This window comes from Ranitomeya variabilis, chromosome 1 (assembly GCF_051348905.1).
Source record: "Ranitomeya variabilis isolate aRanVar5 chromosome 1, aRanVar5.hap1, whole genome shotgun sequence".
Taxonomy (NCBI): domain Eukaryota; kingdom Metazoa; phylum Chordata; class Amphibia; order Anura; family Dendrobatidae; genus Ranitomeya; species Ranitomeya variabilis.
The window spans coordinates 495,136,716-495,156,342 of record NC_135232.1 but is presented as its reverse complement, the minus strand read 5'-3'; the positions used below and the strand labels follow the sequence as shown (position 1 = coordinate 495,156,342).

The following is a 19,627-nucleotide window of genomic DNA, read 5'->3' as shown; positions in this document are numbered from 1 at the left end:
CCTGTTCCCCCAATGGCTGCCAGTCTGGGTCAACAACTGGGTCATCTATCACCTCCTCTTCAATGTCATGTGCACCTTCCTCTGTGTCACCGTGTAAGGTGCTATAGCATTCGGGACGGGGCACCATAGTGTCATCAGGGTCAGGTTCTGGCTCAGTACACTGCGAGGGCAATGTAGTGATCTGAGTCAATGGAACAGCATAATAATCTAGCTGTGGCTGTGCATCTGTGCACTCCACGTCCGATTCATCTTGTAATGGGCTGTTAACTATTTCCCTTTCTAACCCTGGCACGGTATGTATAAAGAGCTCCATGGAGTAAACTGTAGTGTCGCCTGCCGCATCCTTCACTTTTGTTTTGGGTGAAGGACACAAGGAAGCAACTTGTTCCTGACTGGGAGCATCCACTGACGACTCGCTGCTTTTATATTTCGAATTTTCTGAAGAGGAGGCGAAAGAGCTAAAGGCTGAGTCAGCAAGGAAAGCCAAAACTTTTTCCTGCTGCTCCGGCTTTAAAAGTGGTTTTACTACTCCAAGATAAGGGAGCCTTCGAGGCCTTGTGTAGCCAGACGATGACGCTGGCTCAACAACTCGAGCCTTAGGGTACCGTCACACAGTGGCATTTTCATCGCTACGACGCCACGATTCGTGACGTTCTAGCGATATAGTTACGATCTCGCAGTGTCTGACATGCAGCAGCGATCAGGGACCCTGCTGAGAATCGTACGTCGTAGCAGATCGTTTGAAACTTTCTTTCGTCGCTGGATCTCCCGCTGTCATCGCTGGATCGTTGTGTGTGACAGCGATCCAGCGATGCGTTCGCTGGTAACCAGGGTAAACATCGGGTTACTAAGCGCAGGGCCGCGCTTAGTAACCCGATGTTTACCCTGGTTACCAGCGTAAAAGGAAAAAAAAGCAAACCGTACATACTCACCATCTGATGTCCGTCAGGTCCCTTGCCGTCTGCTTCCCGCTCTGACTGACTGCCGGCCGGAAAGTGAGAGCAGATCACAGCGGTGACGTCATGTACGGCGGCACTGCGCTTAGTAACCCAATGCCGTCTGCTTCCCGCTCTGACTGACTGCCGGCCGGAAAGTGAGAGCAGATCACAGCGGTGACGTCACGTACGGCGGCCCTGCGCTTAGTAACCCAATGTTTACCCTGGTTACCAGCGAACCTCGGCATCGTTGGTCGCTGGAGAGCGGTCTGAGTGACAGCTCCCCAGCGACCACACAACGACTTACCAACGATCACGGTCAGGTCGTATCGCTGGTTGTGATCGTTGGTAAATCGTATAGTGAGACGGTACCCTTAGGTTCTATTTTGCTTTTCCCACTACTACCAGATGCTCCACCACCACCACCACCATCATTACCAGCTGGCAATGACCGCCCACGGCCTCTTTCACCAGACTTCCTCATTTTTGGGAAAATGTAACCAAACTAACAACCGTTATATGGTACTGTAAAACAAGGTAGAAGGAATATATAAACTTGTTGAGAATTTTAATCTGCTTTTTTGAGGGGGGAGACTGCAGCAAAACTCAGGCCCAGTGTATTACACTACACAATGTAAGTGGCAGAACGTGGCTGGCAGATATACGACAAACAGAACTGATGTATATAAACTTGTTGGCAATTTAAATCTCCCTTTTTGGGGGGGGAGACTGCAGCAAAATACAGGCTCTGTGTATTACACTACACAATATAAAAGGCAGAACGTGGCTGGCAGATATACGACAAACAGAACTGATGTAGATCCACTTAGTAGCAATTTAAATCTCCCTTTTTTGGGGGGAGACTGCAGCAAAAAACAGGCCCTATGTATTACACTACACAATGTAAAAGGCAGAATATGGCTGGCAGATATACGACAAACAGAACTGACGTAGATCCACTTAGTGGCAATTTAAATCTCCCTTTTTTGGGGGGGGAGACTGCAGCAAAAAACAGGCCCTATGTATTACACTACACAATGTAAAAGGCAGAACGTGGCTGGCAGATATACGACAAACAGAACTGACGTAGATCCACTTAGTGGCATTTTAAATCTCCCTTTTTGGGGGGGAGACTGCAGCAAAAAACAGGCCCTATGTATTACACTACACAATGTAAAAGGCAGAATGTGGCTGGCAGATATATGACAAACAGAACTGACGTAGATCCACTTAGTGGCAATTTAAATCTCCCTTTTTTGGGGGGGAGACTGCAGCAAAAAACAGGCCCTATGTATTACACTACACAATGTCAAAGGCAGAACGTGGCTGGTAGATATACGACAAACAGAACTGACGTAGATCCACTTAGTGGCAATTTAAATCTCCCTTTTTTGGGGGGGGAGACTGCAGCAAAAAACAGGCCCTATGTATTGCACTACACAATGTAAAAGTAAAAGGCAGAACGTGGCTGGTAGATAAACAGAACTGACGTAGATCCATTTAGTGGCAATTTAAATCTCCCTTTTTTGGGGGGGAGACTGCAGCAAAAAACAGGCCCTATGTATTACACTACACAATGTAAAAGGCAGAACGTGGCTGGCAGATATACGACAAACAGAACTGACGTATATAAACTTGTTGGCAATTTAAATCTCCCTTTTTTGGGGGGGAGACTGCAGCAAAAAACAGGCCCTGTGTATTAGACTATACAATGTATGTGGCAGAACGTGGCTGGAAGATATATCAAAAAATACAAGGACTGTACTACAATTTCAATCTCCCTACAATGATCTCAGGACAAGTATGGCAGCCAGCAATAAAAAGGACTGCTGCACACAAAAGTGTGGACAAATAAACAAGATAACTGCAGAAAGGAGCAACAGGATTTTTGCTTTTAAAGAAGCAGTTGGTTTGCACAGCGGCGTACAAACAGCAATGCAGTTATCAGGGAGCCTTATAAGGCAGCCTAATAAGCTACAGAGCTGATGCACAAAAATCTAGCCTCCACTGTCCCTGCAAAGAAAAGGTGGTATTAGACAGTGGAAATCGCTGCAGCACAAGCGGTTTGGGGGTTAATCTTCCCTCCCTAACGATATCCCTGCTTCTGATGAAGCTGCAGCAACCTCGCCCTATGCTGAGATCGGCAGAAGTAAGATGGCGGTCGGCATGCACGCCCCTTTATAGCCCCTGTGACGCCGCAGAAAGCAAGCCAATCACTGTCATGCCCTTCTCTAAGATGGTGGGGACAGAGACCTATGTCATCACGCTGCCCACACTCTGCGTCCTCCTTCATTGGCTGAAAAATGGCGCTGAAAGCGTCATACGAAACGCGACTTTGGCTCGAAGATTGCCAACCTCATGGCCGATCCCACACTGGGATCGGGTCGGGTTTCATGAAACTCGACTTTGGCGAAAGTCGGCGATTTTTGAATTTGTCCGATCCGTTTCGCTCAACCCTAGTAGTGAGTTATCTTTAGTAAAGCTCTGCTCCTATCAAGTTAAGAGCTGATTCACAAGTCTGATTTTTCCATGTATGAGAGAAATGGACGGATTATTCTGATTAGACTTTGATCAGAGAGACATTAGTTTTCTCAAAAGTGGAGAAATTAAAAAAAATGTTTCTCCACCTTTTCCATTCTGACAGTCTGTGAAAATGTTATCCAAGTGCAGTCAGATTTTTTGACAAACCTATTTACCTGCATTGCCAATTTTGATCGGACCCTAGGATTAAAATTGGAAAAAAACATGTATAGCACTCGAACGCGAAAATCGTAAGTCTGATTGAGCCATTAGACTTCTGTTAATATATAAATTACATGCAATTTTGAGGCTGATCTGGCAGCCGTTCCCAATGTGGATGAGCAAAAAGGAGTCAGTCATCTTTGCAATTTGCAAATGCGACTGGCACTTTTTTTTATTATAGCTATCTGAATCTGGCCTTACCCTACTTTGCTGATGGATTGCTGGACAAATTTCTTCAAGGTTCTGGGTTATTATAGACAGTTTTCTGTCTTTTTCCACAGCCTGTGTAATGACCAGGCCATCCACCCCCACACGGTGTCCACAGCCGAAGGAATTATGACACACACTGGTCTTGGGGATAACAGTTGCTTTTACTTCAGCTGGAACGGGAATTATAACTTGGAACAAATAAGGAACAATCTCTCATGGGTAGTCCACAGCAATTACAGTTCACACTTAGATGCTGAGATGTGATTGGGGTCTGGAGCTTTAAGAGCACTGGACAGTGTCTTTTGGTGGTTTACAGAAGGAAGTAGACGCAGCAATTAGAGCTTACAGACCTGTACTTTGGGTTAACTCCACAGTGTGTCACGGCACGTGCACAAGTACTAATATGTGAATGTAAAAACTGAGGTGATTCCAGTTAGAAAGATATTAGAATAATGTCACTCAAAGGTGAATGTAAAAAACTGAGGTGATTACAGTTAGAAAGACTTTAGAATAATGTCACTCAAAGGTGAATGAAAAAACTGAGGTGATTCCAGTCAGAAAGACTTTACAATGATGTTACTCATAGGCAAATGTAAAAAAACTGAGGTGATTCCAGTCAGAAAGACTTTAGAATGATGTCTGTAGAGGTTTTAGAGGGAACTCAGGCTCTTAAGCCTGCAGGAGATCTTGTAGTGAAAACAGCCTCCACGTGTGTTCTTCTCTCCCTGAGGGCATCCCTCAGACTAAAGAACATTCTAGACTTGCCTGGAAAACAGCTCCTCCTATTAACCATGTGACTAGGAGATGGCCAATAGGACACTGGATTCACATCTCAGATTCTTACAAAACAATAATTATGAGTCATTGTACACTTCCACCATAGATGATGGCAGAACACAGCAAATGAGAAATGCATTGCATCTAAAATGGAGTTGACTAGAAATAGAGAATTACAGCTCACAAATGCAGGGGATAACGTAGATGAGCACTTAGAGCGTGAGCTGTAGTGTACAGAAGCTACTCACAATGCAGGATTACTTAAAGGGAAGGACACACTCTTGACTGGGTCACTACACCTGCACACACAATTGTGTGTGTTTTTTTAATAATGTGCAAGTAACAGATCAAGATTATTGTATTTTTTATGTTAAAGTGTTTAGACTCTAATTGTTGATGGGTGTTTTCTGTTTTTTTTTGGGAGGAGTTACCCAGCATTTAGTACACATTCCTAGCAATTTTAGTTATGTCATGACATAACTGCAGAAAAGTAATGGCTACAAAAGAAGTAGTGTCAGTCTGTTATGAGCCTCAGTACTCGAAAGTGAAAATGGTAACATATCTTTTTTTTCTCACATAGCAGCATGGAAAACTTAAAAATTCAACCTCCAAAATTCTTTAACCCCTTAAGCCCCAAGGGTGGTTTGCACGTTAATGACCGGGCCAATTTTTACACTGTCCCTTTATGAGGTTATAACTCTGGAACACTTCAACGAATCCTGATGATTCTGACATTGCTTTCTCGTGACATATTGTATTTCATGATAGTGGTAACATTTATTTGATATTACCTGCGTTTATATGTGAAAAAAATGGAAATTTGGCGAAAGATTTTGAAAATTTAGCAATTTTCCAAATTTGAATTTTTCATGCCGTTATATCACAGAGATATGTCACACAAAATACTTAATAAGCAACATTTCCCACATGTCTACTTTACATCAGCACAATTTTGGAAGCAACATTTTTTTTTGTTAGGGAGTTATAAGGGTTAAAAGTTGACCAGCAATTTCTCATTTTTACAACACCATTTTTCTTTTAGGGACCACATCACATTTGAAGTCATTTTGAGGGGTTTATATGATAGAAAATATCCAAGTTTGACACCATTCTAAAAACGGCACCCCTCAAAGTGCTCAAAACCACATTCAAGAAGTTTATTAACCATTCAGGTGTTTCATAGGAATTTTTGGAATGTTTAAAAAAAAATGAACATTTAACTTTTTTTCACAAAAAATTTACTTCAGCTCCAATTTGTTTTATTTTACCAAGGGTAACAGGAGAAAATGGACCCCAAAAGTAGTTGCACAATTTATCCTGAGTACGCCAATACCCCATATGTTGGGGTATACTACTATTTGGGCGCATGGCAGAGCTCGGAAGGGAAGGAGCGCCATTTGACTTTTCAATGCAAAATTGACTGGAATTGAGATGGTATGCCATGTTGCGTTTAGAGAGCCATTGATGCGCCTAAACATTGAAACCCCCCACAAGTGACACCATTTTGGAAAGTAGACCCCCCTAAGGAACTTATCTAGATGGTTGTGAGAGTTTTGAACCCCAAGTGTTTCACTACAGTTTATAACGCAGAACCGTGAAAATAAAAATTCTTTTCTTTTTCCACAAAAATTATTTTTTAGCCCCCAATTTTGTATTTTCCCAAGGGTGACAGGAGAAATTGGACCCCAAAAGTTGTTGTCCAATTTGTCCTGAGTATGCTGATACCTCATATGTGGGAGGGGAACCACCGTTTGGGCACATGGCAGAGCTCGGAAAGGAAGGAGCGCCGTTTGGAATGCAGACTTTGATGGAATGTTCTGCAGGCGTCACATTGCGTTTGCAGAGCCCCTAATGTACCTAAACAGTAGAAACAACCCACAAGTGACCCCATATTGGAAACTAGACCCCCAAGGAACTTATCTAGATGTGTTGTGAGAACTTTGAACCCCCAAGTGTTTCACTACAGTTTATAACGCAGAGCCGTGAAAATAAAAAATAATTTTTTCCCACAAAAATGTTTTTTAGCCCCCAAAATTTTTATTTTCCCAAGGGTAACAAGAGAAATTGGACCCCAAAAGTTGTTGTCCAATTTTTCCTGAGTATGATTATACTCCATATGTTGGGGTAAACCCCTTTTTGGGCACACGGGAGAGCCCAAATACACCCCTATCCCTAATCCCAACCATAACCCTAACCACACGCTTAACCCTGACACACCCCTAACCCTAATCCCAACTGTAAATGTAATCCAAACCCTAACTTTAGTCCCAACCCTAACTGTAGCCCTAACCCTAACTTTAGCCCCAACCCTAACCCTAACTTTAGCCCCAACCCTAACCCTAACTTTAGCCCCAACCCTAACTGTAGCCCTAACCCTAACTTTAGCCCCAACCGTTACCCTAACTTTAGCCCCAGCCCTAACTTTAACCTTAGCCCCAACCCCAACTGTAGCCCTAACCCTAGCCCCAACCCTAACCCTAGCCCTAACCCTAGCCCTAATCCTAGCCCTAACCCTAGCCCTAACCATAACCCTAGCCCTAACCCTAGCCCTAACCCAAACCCTAACCCTAGCCCTAACCCAAACCCTAACCCTAGCCCTTACCTTATCTCTAACCCTAACCCTAATGGGAAAATGGAAATAAACACATTTTTTTTAATTTTATTATTTTTCCCTAACTAAGGGGGTGATGAAGGGGGATTTGATTTACTATTTATAGTGGGTAAGTGGGCATTTTAGCGGATTTTTATGATTGGCAGCTGTTACACACTAAAAGACTCTGTTTATTGCAAAAAATAGTTTTTGCATCTCCTCATTTTGAGAGCTATAATTTTTCCATATTTTGGTCCACAGAGTCATGTGAGGTCTTGTTTTTTGCAGGACTAGTTGACGTTTTATTGGTATCATCTTCGGGCACATGACGTTTTTTGATCGCTTTTTATTCAGATTTTTGTGAGGCAGAATGACCAAAAAACAGCTATTCATGAATTTCTTTTGGGGAGGCGGGCATTTATACCACTCCATGTTTGGTAAAATTGATAAAGCAGTTTTATTCTTCGGGTCAGAACGATCACAGCAATACCTCATTTATATCTTTTCTATGTTTTGGCACTTTTATACAATAAAAACTATTTTATAGAAAAAATAATTATTTTTGCATCGCTTTATTCTGAGGACTGTAACTTTTTATTTTTTCACTGATGACGCTGAATAGCAGGTCGTTTTTTGCGGGACAAGATGATGTTTTCAGCGGTACTATGGTTATTTTTATCTGTCTTTTTGATCACGTGTTATTCCACTTTTTGTTCAGCGGTATGATAATAAAGCGTTGTTTTTTGCCTCGTTTTTTTTACGGCTTTCACTGAAGGGGTTAACTAGTGGGACAGTTTTATAGGTGGGGTCGTTACAGACGCTGCAATACTGTAATAATTATAGGGGATAACTCGGGAGACTCTTTGCATGGAACAAGACAACTACAGGACACAGTTTTATAAGTGGTAAAGTCTATATTATCACACGATGATTCAAACACGTGCAGAGAGAAACTCAAGTCCACAACACTTGGTGTAAATATTAAATGCAGCTTAGCAGTCTATAGGAAACTTCAGAGGAAAATGCAATCAAGCAGAAAGTCTATCAAGCACAGTTATTCTTGAGGATACTTGACACGAATAAATCCTTGTCTTAGTCCAAACACAGATAGATAAGCTTATAAGGCAGTTCAAATCATATCTTAGCTCAACCACGGAGGCCTGGTTAATAGTCTCAGGTTTTTGCAGAGCAGAAACAGCTTACATGTCCAGCAAATGCAGATGGAAGCAAACACGAGCAGCAGATGAAGGAGGATTACTGGAAACTGGTGTATGCAGCAGGAACTCAGAGCAGAGTAGCAGGATCACCACACAGGTTCACAGGAGCAGGTATATAGCCAGGGAGTAATCAGAGGTCAGGAGCTGGATGCAAGGCAGAATACTCTAGCACAGACTGAAGGCTGGGGTGGAGTTTTATAGCAGGAAGACACAGTGCACATGATACCAAAGATGCCATCTTGGAAAAGGGCAGTAATGCACAAAAGGTAAAAAATGTTCAGAGTCCTGACAAATACTAAATATGTGTACTTTTATTTTTTTCTTTATTATTTAGATAAAGAAATGTATTTATAGGAACAATATATTTTTTTTATTTTTTATTTTTTTTTTTTTTTACACTTCTAAATTTTATTTTTTTACTTTACGTTGTCCCGGGGGGGACATCACACTATAGAGTCAGATCGCTGATCTGACACTTTGCACAGCACTGTGTCAGATCAGCGATCTGACAAGCAGCGCTGCAGGCTTACAAGCTCTTGCTCTGAGCAGGCGCTTGTAAGCCACCTCACTACAGGACCCGGAAGTAGCCCCACGGCCATTTTGGATCCAGGGCCTGCTGGGAGGAGACACTCAGTACAAGGTGAGCACATCGCCTTGTACCGAGGGTCTCAGGGAAGAACGCAGGGAGCCACCTCCCTGTGCAATGCTTCCCTATGCCCCCGGATTGCTGCGATCATGTTTGATCGCAGTGTTTCGGGGGTTAATGTGCCAGGAGAGGTCCGTGACCGCGGCCAATTGCATATGACGTATTATCCCGTCACTGGGAGTTAAGTCCCAGGTCACCTCGACGGGATAGTACGTCATATGGGATTAAGGGGTTAAAATATGTTTTTAAGATAAGAACTTGAAAGGAATAATAGGTCAAACTTGAAGACACCACTTCTAAAAATCTGGGTGAGGATAGCTATGCAAATAAGATTTAGGCGAGACTTTGGAATTGCGAATTGTGTAAAATTCATACATAGTTTTGCCAACTTACTCATGGGAGTTATGTCAGTTATCCAGGCACGTCACAAAAATTGGAATAGCAAAAATCCATCAATCATAATAACCCCCTTCACCTCCCAGCCTATTTTCACTTTCATGACCAGGCCAAATTTTTCAATTCTGACCATTGTCACTATATGACGTAACAATTCTGAATGCTTCAACGCATCCCAGTTATTGTGAGACTGTTTTTTCTTGACGTATTGTAATTCATGATAGTTGTAAAATTTGTTCAATATGACTTGTGTTTATTTGTGAAAATATCTGAAATTTGGCAAAAATTTTGAAATGTTAGCAATTTTCAAACTTTTAATTATTATGCACCACAAAGCTGTGTCACACAAAATAGATAATAAATAACATTTCCTTTATGTCTGCTTTATATCTGCATAATTTTTTAGTTAGGGTTAAGAAAGGTTAAAAGTTGATAAGCAATTTCTAATTTTTCCAACAAAATTTACAAAACTTTTTTAGGGACCACATCACATTTGAAGTGACTTGGAGAGGCCTATATGACAGAAAATATCCAAAAGTGACACCCATTCTAAAAACTGCACCCCTCAAGGTGCTCAAATCCACATTCAAGAAGTTTATTAATCCTTCAGGTGCTTCACTGGAATTAAAGCAATGTGGAAAGAAGTTTACTTTTCTTCACAAAAATGTTATTTTAGCCCCCATTTTTTTCTTCCAAGGTAACAGGAAAAAATTAACCGCAAAATGTGTTGTGCAATTTCTCCTGAGTACGCTGATATCACATGTGTAGGGGAAAACTACTGTTTAGGTGCATGGTAGGGGTCAGAAGGGAAGAAGTTACATTTTGGAACACAGACTTTCATTAAATGGTCTGCGGGCATCATGTTTGGAAAGCCCTTGATGTGCCTAAACAGTGGAAACCCCCCATTTTGTGGAAATCACTCCACAAGTGACCCCATTTTGGAAACTAGACCCCTCAAGGAATTTCTATAGATATGTGGTGAGAAACCTTGAACTCACAGGTGCTTCACAGAATTTTACAATGTTTATTAGTAAAAATGAAAAAAAAAATGTTCCCACAAAAAGTTTGTTTTAGTCCCAATTTTTTTCCATTTTCACAAGGATTGCAGGAGAAAATGAACCTCGGAATTTGTTGTGCAATTTCTCCTGAGTACCCTGACACCCCAAATGTGGTAAAAAAAAATACTTTTGAAGCACAGTGCATAGCTCAAAAGGAAAGAAGCATTATATTAGAGTTGAGATTTTGCTGAAATGGTTTGAGAGTGCCATGTCACATTAGCAGAGCCCCTGAGGTGCTATAACAACAGAAACCCCCCTTAAGTGACTACATCTTACAACTACATCACCCAATAAATTAATCCAGGGGTGGAGTGAGAATGTTGACACCACATGTGGACTCACATAATTTATACCATTGGGCGATGAAGAAAGAATAATTACATTTTAATCACTAAAATGTTGTTTTAGCCTCAAGTTTTTAAATTTTATAAGCACTAATAGGAAAAAAATGACTTTTCAGTGTATTGTGCAATTTCTTTGCAGTGCACCAATACCATACATGTAATTGGGAACTACTTTGAGGCACAGTGCAAAGCTCAGAAGTAAAGGAGCGCCATACTATAGTGCAGATTTTATTGTTATGGCTTGTGGGTGCTATGACCCACTGGAAGGGCTCCTGAGGTGCCAGAACAGCAGAACTCCCCATAAGTAACCCCATTTTACAAAATACACCTCACAATGAACTCATTTAGGGGTGCAGTGATCATTTTGACACCAGAGGTGGGTCACAGAATTTTATATCATTGACCAATAAAGAAAAAATAATTACATTTTTACCACAAAAAATTGTTTTAGCCATGGATTTTACATTTTCACATGGCAAATGGCTAAAAATTGAACCAAAATTTGTCACACAACATCTGCTGAACGTATAAATGCCTCGTATGTGGCAGTACAGTACTGCTTAGCCATACGGCGAGACTAGGGAGGGGCGGAACGCTATTTGTCTCCTGGAGCACAGATTTTCCTAGAATAGCTTGCAGACTCCATATACAGAGCCCTTAAGTGGTAAATGAGCAGAATACCCCTTCAGGTGACCCCACTTTTGAAATAATACCTCTGACCCCACTTTGGGGACTTTTTTGTGGATTGATTTGAAGCTTTTGTTGTGAACATTTTACATTTTACATTGGGGGTTCCCTCAAAATCTCTGATGTGATTCAGATTAAACGCCTCGACGGATCCATTCACTATAATGAGGCAGCAGAGTTACTCTGGACTTCGCCTGGCCTCAGTTCAGCATTGTCCTTCTTCTCAGAAGTACACAAAACTGTGGTGGAAAGCGCTTTTATGCACGCTTGAAAAGACAGACACTACTGGATCATAGGCCAGATGGCGCCCACAGTGCCTCCATCTGCCTCCTTACAGGGAATCTTCCGCAGAGGATTCCGTCTGAATCACCTATTTCAGAGACTTACACGGAAAACCAGGTATAAGCGCTTGGAGTAGATCACAAGATAAAAATGAGCCTTACTGCAATCTGTGGGATGCAGAATTAACAAATCAAAAGCAGGTGAAGAAATGCTTTTATTTTTTACACAATTCCAGGTCCAGTATAAGTGATTGGATGACTTTATTCTTCGGATCATTGCGATTAGAGAGATACCAGATTTATATTGGTTTTTTATGTTTGACTGCTGTCACACTAAGATAAGAATGGAACACCATAGCAAAGTAATATTAAAAATAGCAAAAGTTTATTAGAAATACTGTTACATGAAATGACCAAAACAAAATAAACTAAAACAGGGATATGACAAGGCAAACCAATAGTAGATGGCACCACAGAACAAAGACCAGAACCCAGTCAGGTATGTACTAAAAAGTGTAAAGCTTTTAGCTTTAGCTGCTGCTGTGGAGGAAGATATTGAAGCCTTAAAAACAATTCCACGCCACTTCAGGAAATTTCATTCCTGTGATCCCTCTGGCTTCCGAGTTAAGGGCATTGACCGCATTGTTTCCGGTCTACGTGGGGGTAATTTGAGTCGCCTTTTGGCGCAAAAAGAATCGTTTTGGATCTGGAAACTCCGTACCCTACAGCCACAGGGTTTGAATGAGGTTTTAAGCTTTATTCCCTTTTTGAAAATCCCTTGATCTCCCTTGCTGATTTGTTTTTAATGGCATCTTAATTTATGATGTGTTTTTTATCATTTTTTAACAGTTTTTATTTTTATTTTGATTTTCCATCTTTTAGTTTTGTCGCTATTTTGGTGTTTACTTGCCTCTGTTCAGCTTTGGAGGAGAAAACTAACTTTCTTCAATCAGCCACTTCACTATGGATCCACACTGGATTTTTCACGATTTGCACTTTAAATATATTAAATATGTATTTTGCTGCTTTTTCATGTATTTATTGGTTTTTTTATTGTATATCTCATGTGTATTTTACATGCCTTCGGTATATGTATTCTTATTATTTCTTTTATATATGTACCCATGTATCACTGATTTGGTTTTATTTCCACTTTCTTGTGTACCACCTCTTATCATATACCTACCTTAATGTATTGCATTGCACTTTATTCATATATTATGGCTGCTGTCCTCCAACTCTGGTACCTCACTGTTGTGCGCATGTGCGCCTGCCCCTGGCGGCTGGACGCGTGTGACGGCGTCTTCATCCGGGTGTTCTTTCTTGTGCGCGGGGCTCCGCTCACGTGATCTTGTGTGGGCGGGGCTTCGCGTTCGGGTTGGCTCGCCCGGTGACGTCCTCGCCCGCACCCACTTCCGGTTGTGTCGGCGTCCACATGCGCCGCTTCTATACGGTGATTATGACAGCTGAATTAACTTTACTGGGCAAGTTCTCCTATTTAAAGACTCTGGTGTGTTCTGGATGCCATCCCCCGGAAGAAGGCTTATAGCGCCGAAACGCGCGTTGGGGACGGTGGCACCTCAGAGCTCCAGGACCCACTCAGGTAATCTGCTTTAAGCACTTAGTGACTTTATTGGTTTTACTCTGCTCTAAGTCTTAAGGGTGGTTTACAGCCCCCTGTGCACTATTTCTGATGCTTTTGTGACTATGCACTAATATGGTATCTGATCTTTGAGCATGTCCTTTACACTTTTTAGTACATACCTGACTCGGTTCTGGTCTTTGTTCTGTGGTGCCATCTACTATTGGTTTGCCTTGTCATATCCCTGTTTTAGTTTATTTTGTTTTGGTCATTTCATGTAACAGTATTTCTAATAAACTTTTGCTATTTTTAATATTACTTTGCTATGGTGTTCCATTCTTATATGATTTCCAATTAATTTTGGCACCTATCATGATTATTTCTGCACCGTTCCTTGGTGGTTTGGGGTGCAGGCCTTGTTTATTTTGATGTCACACTAAGATGTTTCTTTTGCAAGAAAAAGTTTTTGCATCGTTATATTTGAGAGCTATAATTTTTCTATATTTCAGCTGACAGTCATTTTAAAGCTTGTTTTTTTGCGGGAAAAGTTGAAGCTTTTATTGGTACTATTTTCAGTCACATAAGGTTTTCTGAGAGGCAGAATGAACAAAAATCAGCAATTCAGGAACTGTTTTTGGGGATTTTTATGCCGTTCCACGTGTGGTAAAATTGATAAGGTAGCCTTATTCTTCGGGTCAGTACGATTATAGCGATACCACATTTACATAATTTTTTAAATGTTTTAACACTTTTACACAGTAAAAAGTTATATGATTGATTTTTGCAGGACAAGATTACATCTTTAGCGATACCATTTTTATTTACATTCGTCTTTTTAATCTCATTTTATTCCACTTTTTGTTCAGAGTTATTTTGAAAAAGCATAGTTTTTTCCTCATTTTTTTCTTTTTTGTGGTGTTCACTGAAGGGATTAACTAGTGTGATAGTTTTACACTGACTATTGCTGACAGACCAAGAAGCCATTGCTTGGTTTACAGCTGCCAAATTAACCTGTTACTAGTCGGTGGCTTCCTGATATGACAACTGTGGCATCTGGGTTCAGAAGGTCACAGCTCTTAATTGATCCCAGGTCCTTCTTGGAGCCTGCTTGATTATTACTAGTGATGAGCGAGTATACTCGTTGTTCGGGTTTTCCCGAGCACGCACGGGTGGTCTCCGAGTATTTGTGACTGCTCAGAGATTTCGTTTTTGTTGACACAGCATGATTTACTTCTGCTAGCCAGCCTGAGTACATGTGGTGGTTGCCTGGATGCTAGGGAATCCCCACATGCATCAAGCTGTCTAGTAGTCGCAAATCATTCAGCTGTGGTGAGGAAAACTAAATTTCCGAGCACTCACAAATACTCAGAGACCACCCGAGCAACAAGTATACTCACTCATCACTAATTATTACCTTGAATTGGAGTGGATTCACTGTCATTCAGTGCTGAAGGGGTTAAGGACACTTTCCCTTCTGGCTGTGAACTTGTAGCTTTAGAAATCTCCTGATTGGGACCACTCACTTCCACTATATAAACCCACTGCTAGCTTCATTCTTTGTCAGTTATAGATCCTCTATAATGACCTCTATTAGCCTGTCTCTGGATAAGCTGCAGTGTATGTTCTTGTTGCAGCAGCGAAGTTTCCTGTTGGAGAAGCTGAGGAGTGCTATTTATTGTGTTTTTGCCCACCTGTTTTTCTTAACTTCCTCATGTTGTCTTATTGTAGTAGTGGGACTAATGTATCGCTTAGGCACATGAACACCCACGGGGAAATGGACCCGTGTAGAGAGTGCAGGGATCTGACTCAGGTTTATGTTAACAGGTGACTAGTGATGAGCGAACATGCTCAGATAAGGTCTTATCCGAGCATGCTTGGGGGCTAACCGAGTGTTTTCGGCGTGCTCAAAAAATATGTTTGAGTCCCCACGACTGCATATCTTGCGGACTGTTCGATAGGCTCAACACATGCAGGGAATGCCTAACAAACAGGCAATCCCTTCAAATGTTGTGGATGCTGAACAGCTGCGAGACATGCAGCTGCAGGAACTCAAATATATTTTTCTAGCACACTATAGACACTCGGATAACACCCGAGCATGCTCTAATAAGACATTATCCAAGCACGTTCGCTCATCACTAGAGGTGACCCCTCTCCCTTCTCCCTATCGCCAGGGCCTTTCTTGTACATCTTCCTTAGTGTTCCTCCCATGTTTGCGTTGCACTCTGGGCATCCTTTTGCCCCCAGCGTGACACAACCATTGACATCCTGCAATAGAGTCACGGGTGGCACGATGGAGTGAAAGAGAGTCCACTTCCTTTTCACAACAGTCCAGATGCCATAGTCAATATCTCAAGGCATAAATAGCCTGTATTGGTGCTGGAATCAACCATGGCTGTTGCTGTGTGAGCTTGGCTGCCAGTTTAACCAAGCTTCTGCATTGATCATGCTGGACACAGTTCCTGTGCCTGATCAATCACCAGAGTGAACCACTACATCTATTTGTGGTATCACCTTCCCAATTAGGACATACAGGTGCTTCTCGCAAAATTAGAATATGATCAAAAAGTTAATTTATTTCAGTTCTTTAATACAAAAATGAAACTCATATATTATTTAGAGTCATTACAAATAGAGTGATCTATTTCAAGTGTTTATTTCTGTTAATGTTGGTGATTATGGCTTACAGCCAATGAAAACCCAAAAGAGGTTATCTCAGTAAATTAGAATACTTAACAAAAAAAACCTGCAAAGGCTTCCTAAGCGATTAAAAAGGTCCCTTAGTCTATTTCAGTAGGTTCCACAATCATGGGGAAGACTGCTGACTTGACAGATGTCTAGGGTAAGCCACAAAAGGTCATTGCTAAAGAAGCTGGCTGTTCACAGAGTGCTGTATCCAAGCACATTAATGGAAAGTTGAGTGGAAGATAAAAGTGTGGAAAAAGGTGCAGTAGCAACTGGAATAACTGCAACCTTGAAAGGATTGTTAATTCAAGGACATTCAAAAATTTTGGGGAGATTCACAGGGAGTGGACAGCTGCTAGAGTCATTGCTTCTAGAGCCACCACACACAGACGTATCCAGGACATGGGCTGCATTCCTTGTGTCAAGCCACTCATGAGTCATGACCAATAAAGAACTCCAGAGGCGTCTTACCTGGGCCAAAGAGAAAAAGAACTGGACTGTTGCTCAGTGGTCCAATGTATTGTTTTCAGATGAAAGTACATTTTGCATTTCATTTGGAAATCAAGGTCTCAGAGCCTGGAGAAAAAGTGGTGAGGCACACAATTCAAGGCTGCTTGAGGTCTAGTCTGAAGTTTCCACAGTCAGTGATGGTTTGGGGAGCCATGTCATCTTCTGGTGAAGGTCCACTGTGTTTTATCCAGATCAAAGTTAATGCAGCCGTCTGCCAGGAAATATTAGAGCACTTCATGATTCCCTCTGCTGACAAGCTTTTTGAGATGGAAATTTGATTCTCCTGCAAGACTTGGCACCTATCCACACTGCCAAAAATACCAATACATGGTTTAAAAACAACAGTATCACTGTGCTTAAATGGCCATAAAACTCATCTGACCTTAACCCTATAGAGAATCTATGGGGTATGGGGAAGATGAGGGACACCAGACCCAACAATGTAGACGAGCTGAAGGCTGCTATCAAAGCAACTCTGGCTTCCATAAACCTCAGCAGTGCCACAGTCTGAATATGCCACACCGCATTCATGCAGTAATTGATGCAAAAGGAGCCCCGAACAAGTATTGAGTGCATTTACTGAATATACATTTCAGTAGGCCAAAATTTTGGATTTTAAAATAATTTTTCAAGCTGTTGTCATAAAGTATTCTAACTTTCTGAGATAATGACTTTTGAGTTTTCATTGGCTGTAAGCCAAAATCATAAACATTAACAGAAATAAACACTTGAAATACATCATTCTGTCTGTAATATCTCTATATAATACATGAGTTTCACTTTTTGTATTGAAGAACTGAAATAAATTAACTTTTTGATAATAATCTAATTTTGTGAGAAGCACCTGTACATCCTATATTGGGAAAATGTTTATAATGTGTGCACTTTGGAATGTAAAATCTGTTAGCAGATCCACTTTAAGTACTTATTACCTACAAGAGATGCCATACTTACAAACCATCAAAATAGATCTAATTCTAAAAGAAACACTACTGTACCAGGGGTGTATCCTGAGTAGTTAGGAAGGAGGCCACTGTTAGTTCTGTATATTAATTTTCCTTGTCTTTTCTGTAGATAAACATTTGTATCAGTTAGCTTTGTGAGAGCATTTTTTTCTGACAAATCTTCCTTGAAGATATTTTTCATCTTTTCGTTTCTGTAAGAAGGAAATCCGGACATTTCACCTGTCTTTGCAAAACCAAAAAAAAACATATGCATGACTGATACTGTGATAATAAGAAAAAAAAAGATATTTTCTGAGTTCATGCTCTAAAATTGTAATCGTATATTAAAGTGTAAGAATTCTTCCAAATTTAAAAGTACACTCCAGTCAAAACAAATCAAAGGTTTCTTATGTGGTCAGTTATGTAATTCCATGTGTCTGTCTATTTCTAGTTGTTTTTCTTGCTGCTTTTATCTCTACATATCACATAGTTGCATAGAAATAGTCTGAATCAGGCACTATAGAGCAATTTTTCCTACCTGGTTAATGGAGATCTATGTGTCACTCATTGTCATGGGGATATCGAGACAGTGAGGAGCTAGAGGATCACAATGTTTGGTTTCACATACTCCTGCGCACTGTTTAGAAGTACTTCATCATCTTATTAAACAGTGCAGATTTTTTTCCTTGTTGGCAGTGCAAGAATTAATCTGTTCAGTTGAAGCTCCTGTAGCTTTCCTACCTGGATTGTCTCAGTTGTTCATTGTTAACCACTCCCCTCGGCTATATATGCTTGCCTCTGGTACTTAGGAATTGCCAGTGCTAGCTCTTACTGCCTGGTTTGGAATTGGAGGTGTAGTTCGTGGTTGGAGTTGACGTTTGGATATTTGTTCAGGAGATTGTTGCTTGGATTTTTGTTTATGTTCCTTTAACTCCCCTATGTTCCACTTTGTTGTTTATTATGTGTATTTTGTATGATTGTTACTTTCATTTATTCATGTCCATCTTCTCTTGTTTGTTTGGTTAGTGAAATCTTATACACATCGGCTTCCCATCTCCCCCAAAATATTGATGTGGGGTCCCCCTTATTTCTAATAATTATGAAAGACTAAGCAGACAGCTAATGGCTGATATTAATAGACTGAGAAGTCTATTTGTTTGGTTAGTGAAATCTTATACACATCGGCTTCCCATCTCCCCCAAAATATTGATGTGGGGTCCCCCTTATTTCTAATAATTAGCAAAGACTAAGCAGACAGCTAATGGCTGATATTAATAGACTGAGAAGGGGCCATGGATATTGGCCCCATCACAGAATAATAACACCAGCTCTCAGCCACCCCAGAAATGGTGCATTCATTAGATATCAAATCTGGAGCTTAGCCTCAGCTATTCCTGCTTGCCCTGGGGTGTTGGCTCTTCCTGCTTGTCATAGAACATAGCAGTCTATTAAATATCAGCTCACAGCTGTCTGCCTACCTTTCAATGGTTATTAACCCCTTCACCCCCAAGGGTGGTTTGCACGTTAATGACCGGGCCAATTTTTACAATTCTGACCACTGTCCCTTTATGAGGTTATAACTCTGGAACGCTTCAACGGATCTTGGCGATTCAGACATTGTTTTCTCATGACATATTGTACTTCATGATAGTGGTAAAATTTCTTCGATATAACTTGCGTTTATTTGTGAAAAAAACGAATATTTGGCGAAAATTTAGAAAATGTCGCAATTTTCCAACTTTGAATTTTTATGCCCTTAAATCACAGACATATGTCACGCAAAATACTTAATAAGTAACATTTCCCACATGTCTACTTTACATCAGCACAATTTTGGAACCAAAATTTTTTTTTGTGACGGAGTTATAAGGGTTAAAAGTTGACCAGCAATTTCTCATTTTTACAACACCATTTTTTTTTAGGGACCACATCTCATTTGAAGTAATTTTGAGGGGTCTATATGATAGAAAATACCCAAGTGTGACACCATTCTAAAAACTGCACCCCTCAAGGTACTCAAAAC

General features: G+C 40.9%; 1 protein-coding gene across 1 annotated transcript in view; it reads right to left on the bottom strand.

Moving 5' to 3' along the window:
• Positions 1-19,627, bottom strand: part of LOC143794290 (ciliary microtubule inner protein 2B-like) — a 143,309-nt gene that overhangs the window by 27,506 nt on the left and 96,176 nt on the right. Inside the window, exon 4 of the mRNA XM_077280956.1 lies at positions 17,659-17,848. Within this exon, the coding sequence (XP_077137071.1) occupies positions 17,659-17,848 (190 nt within the window). The remainder of the gene's footprint in view (positions 1-17,658; positions 17,849-19,627) is intronic.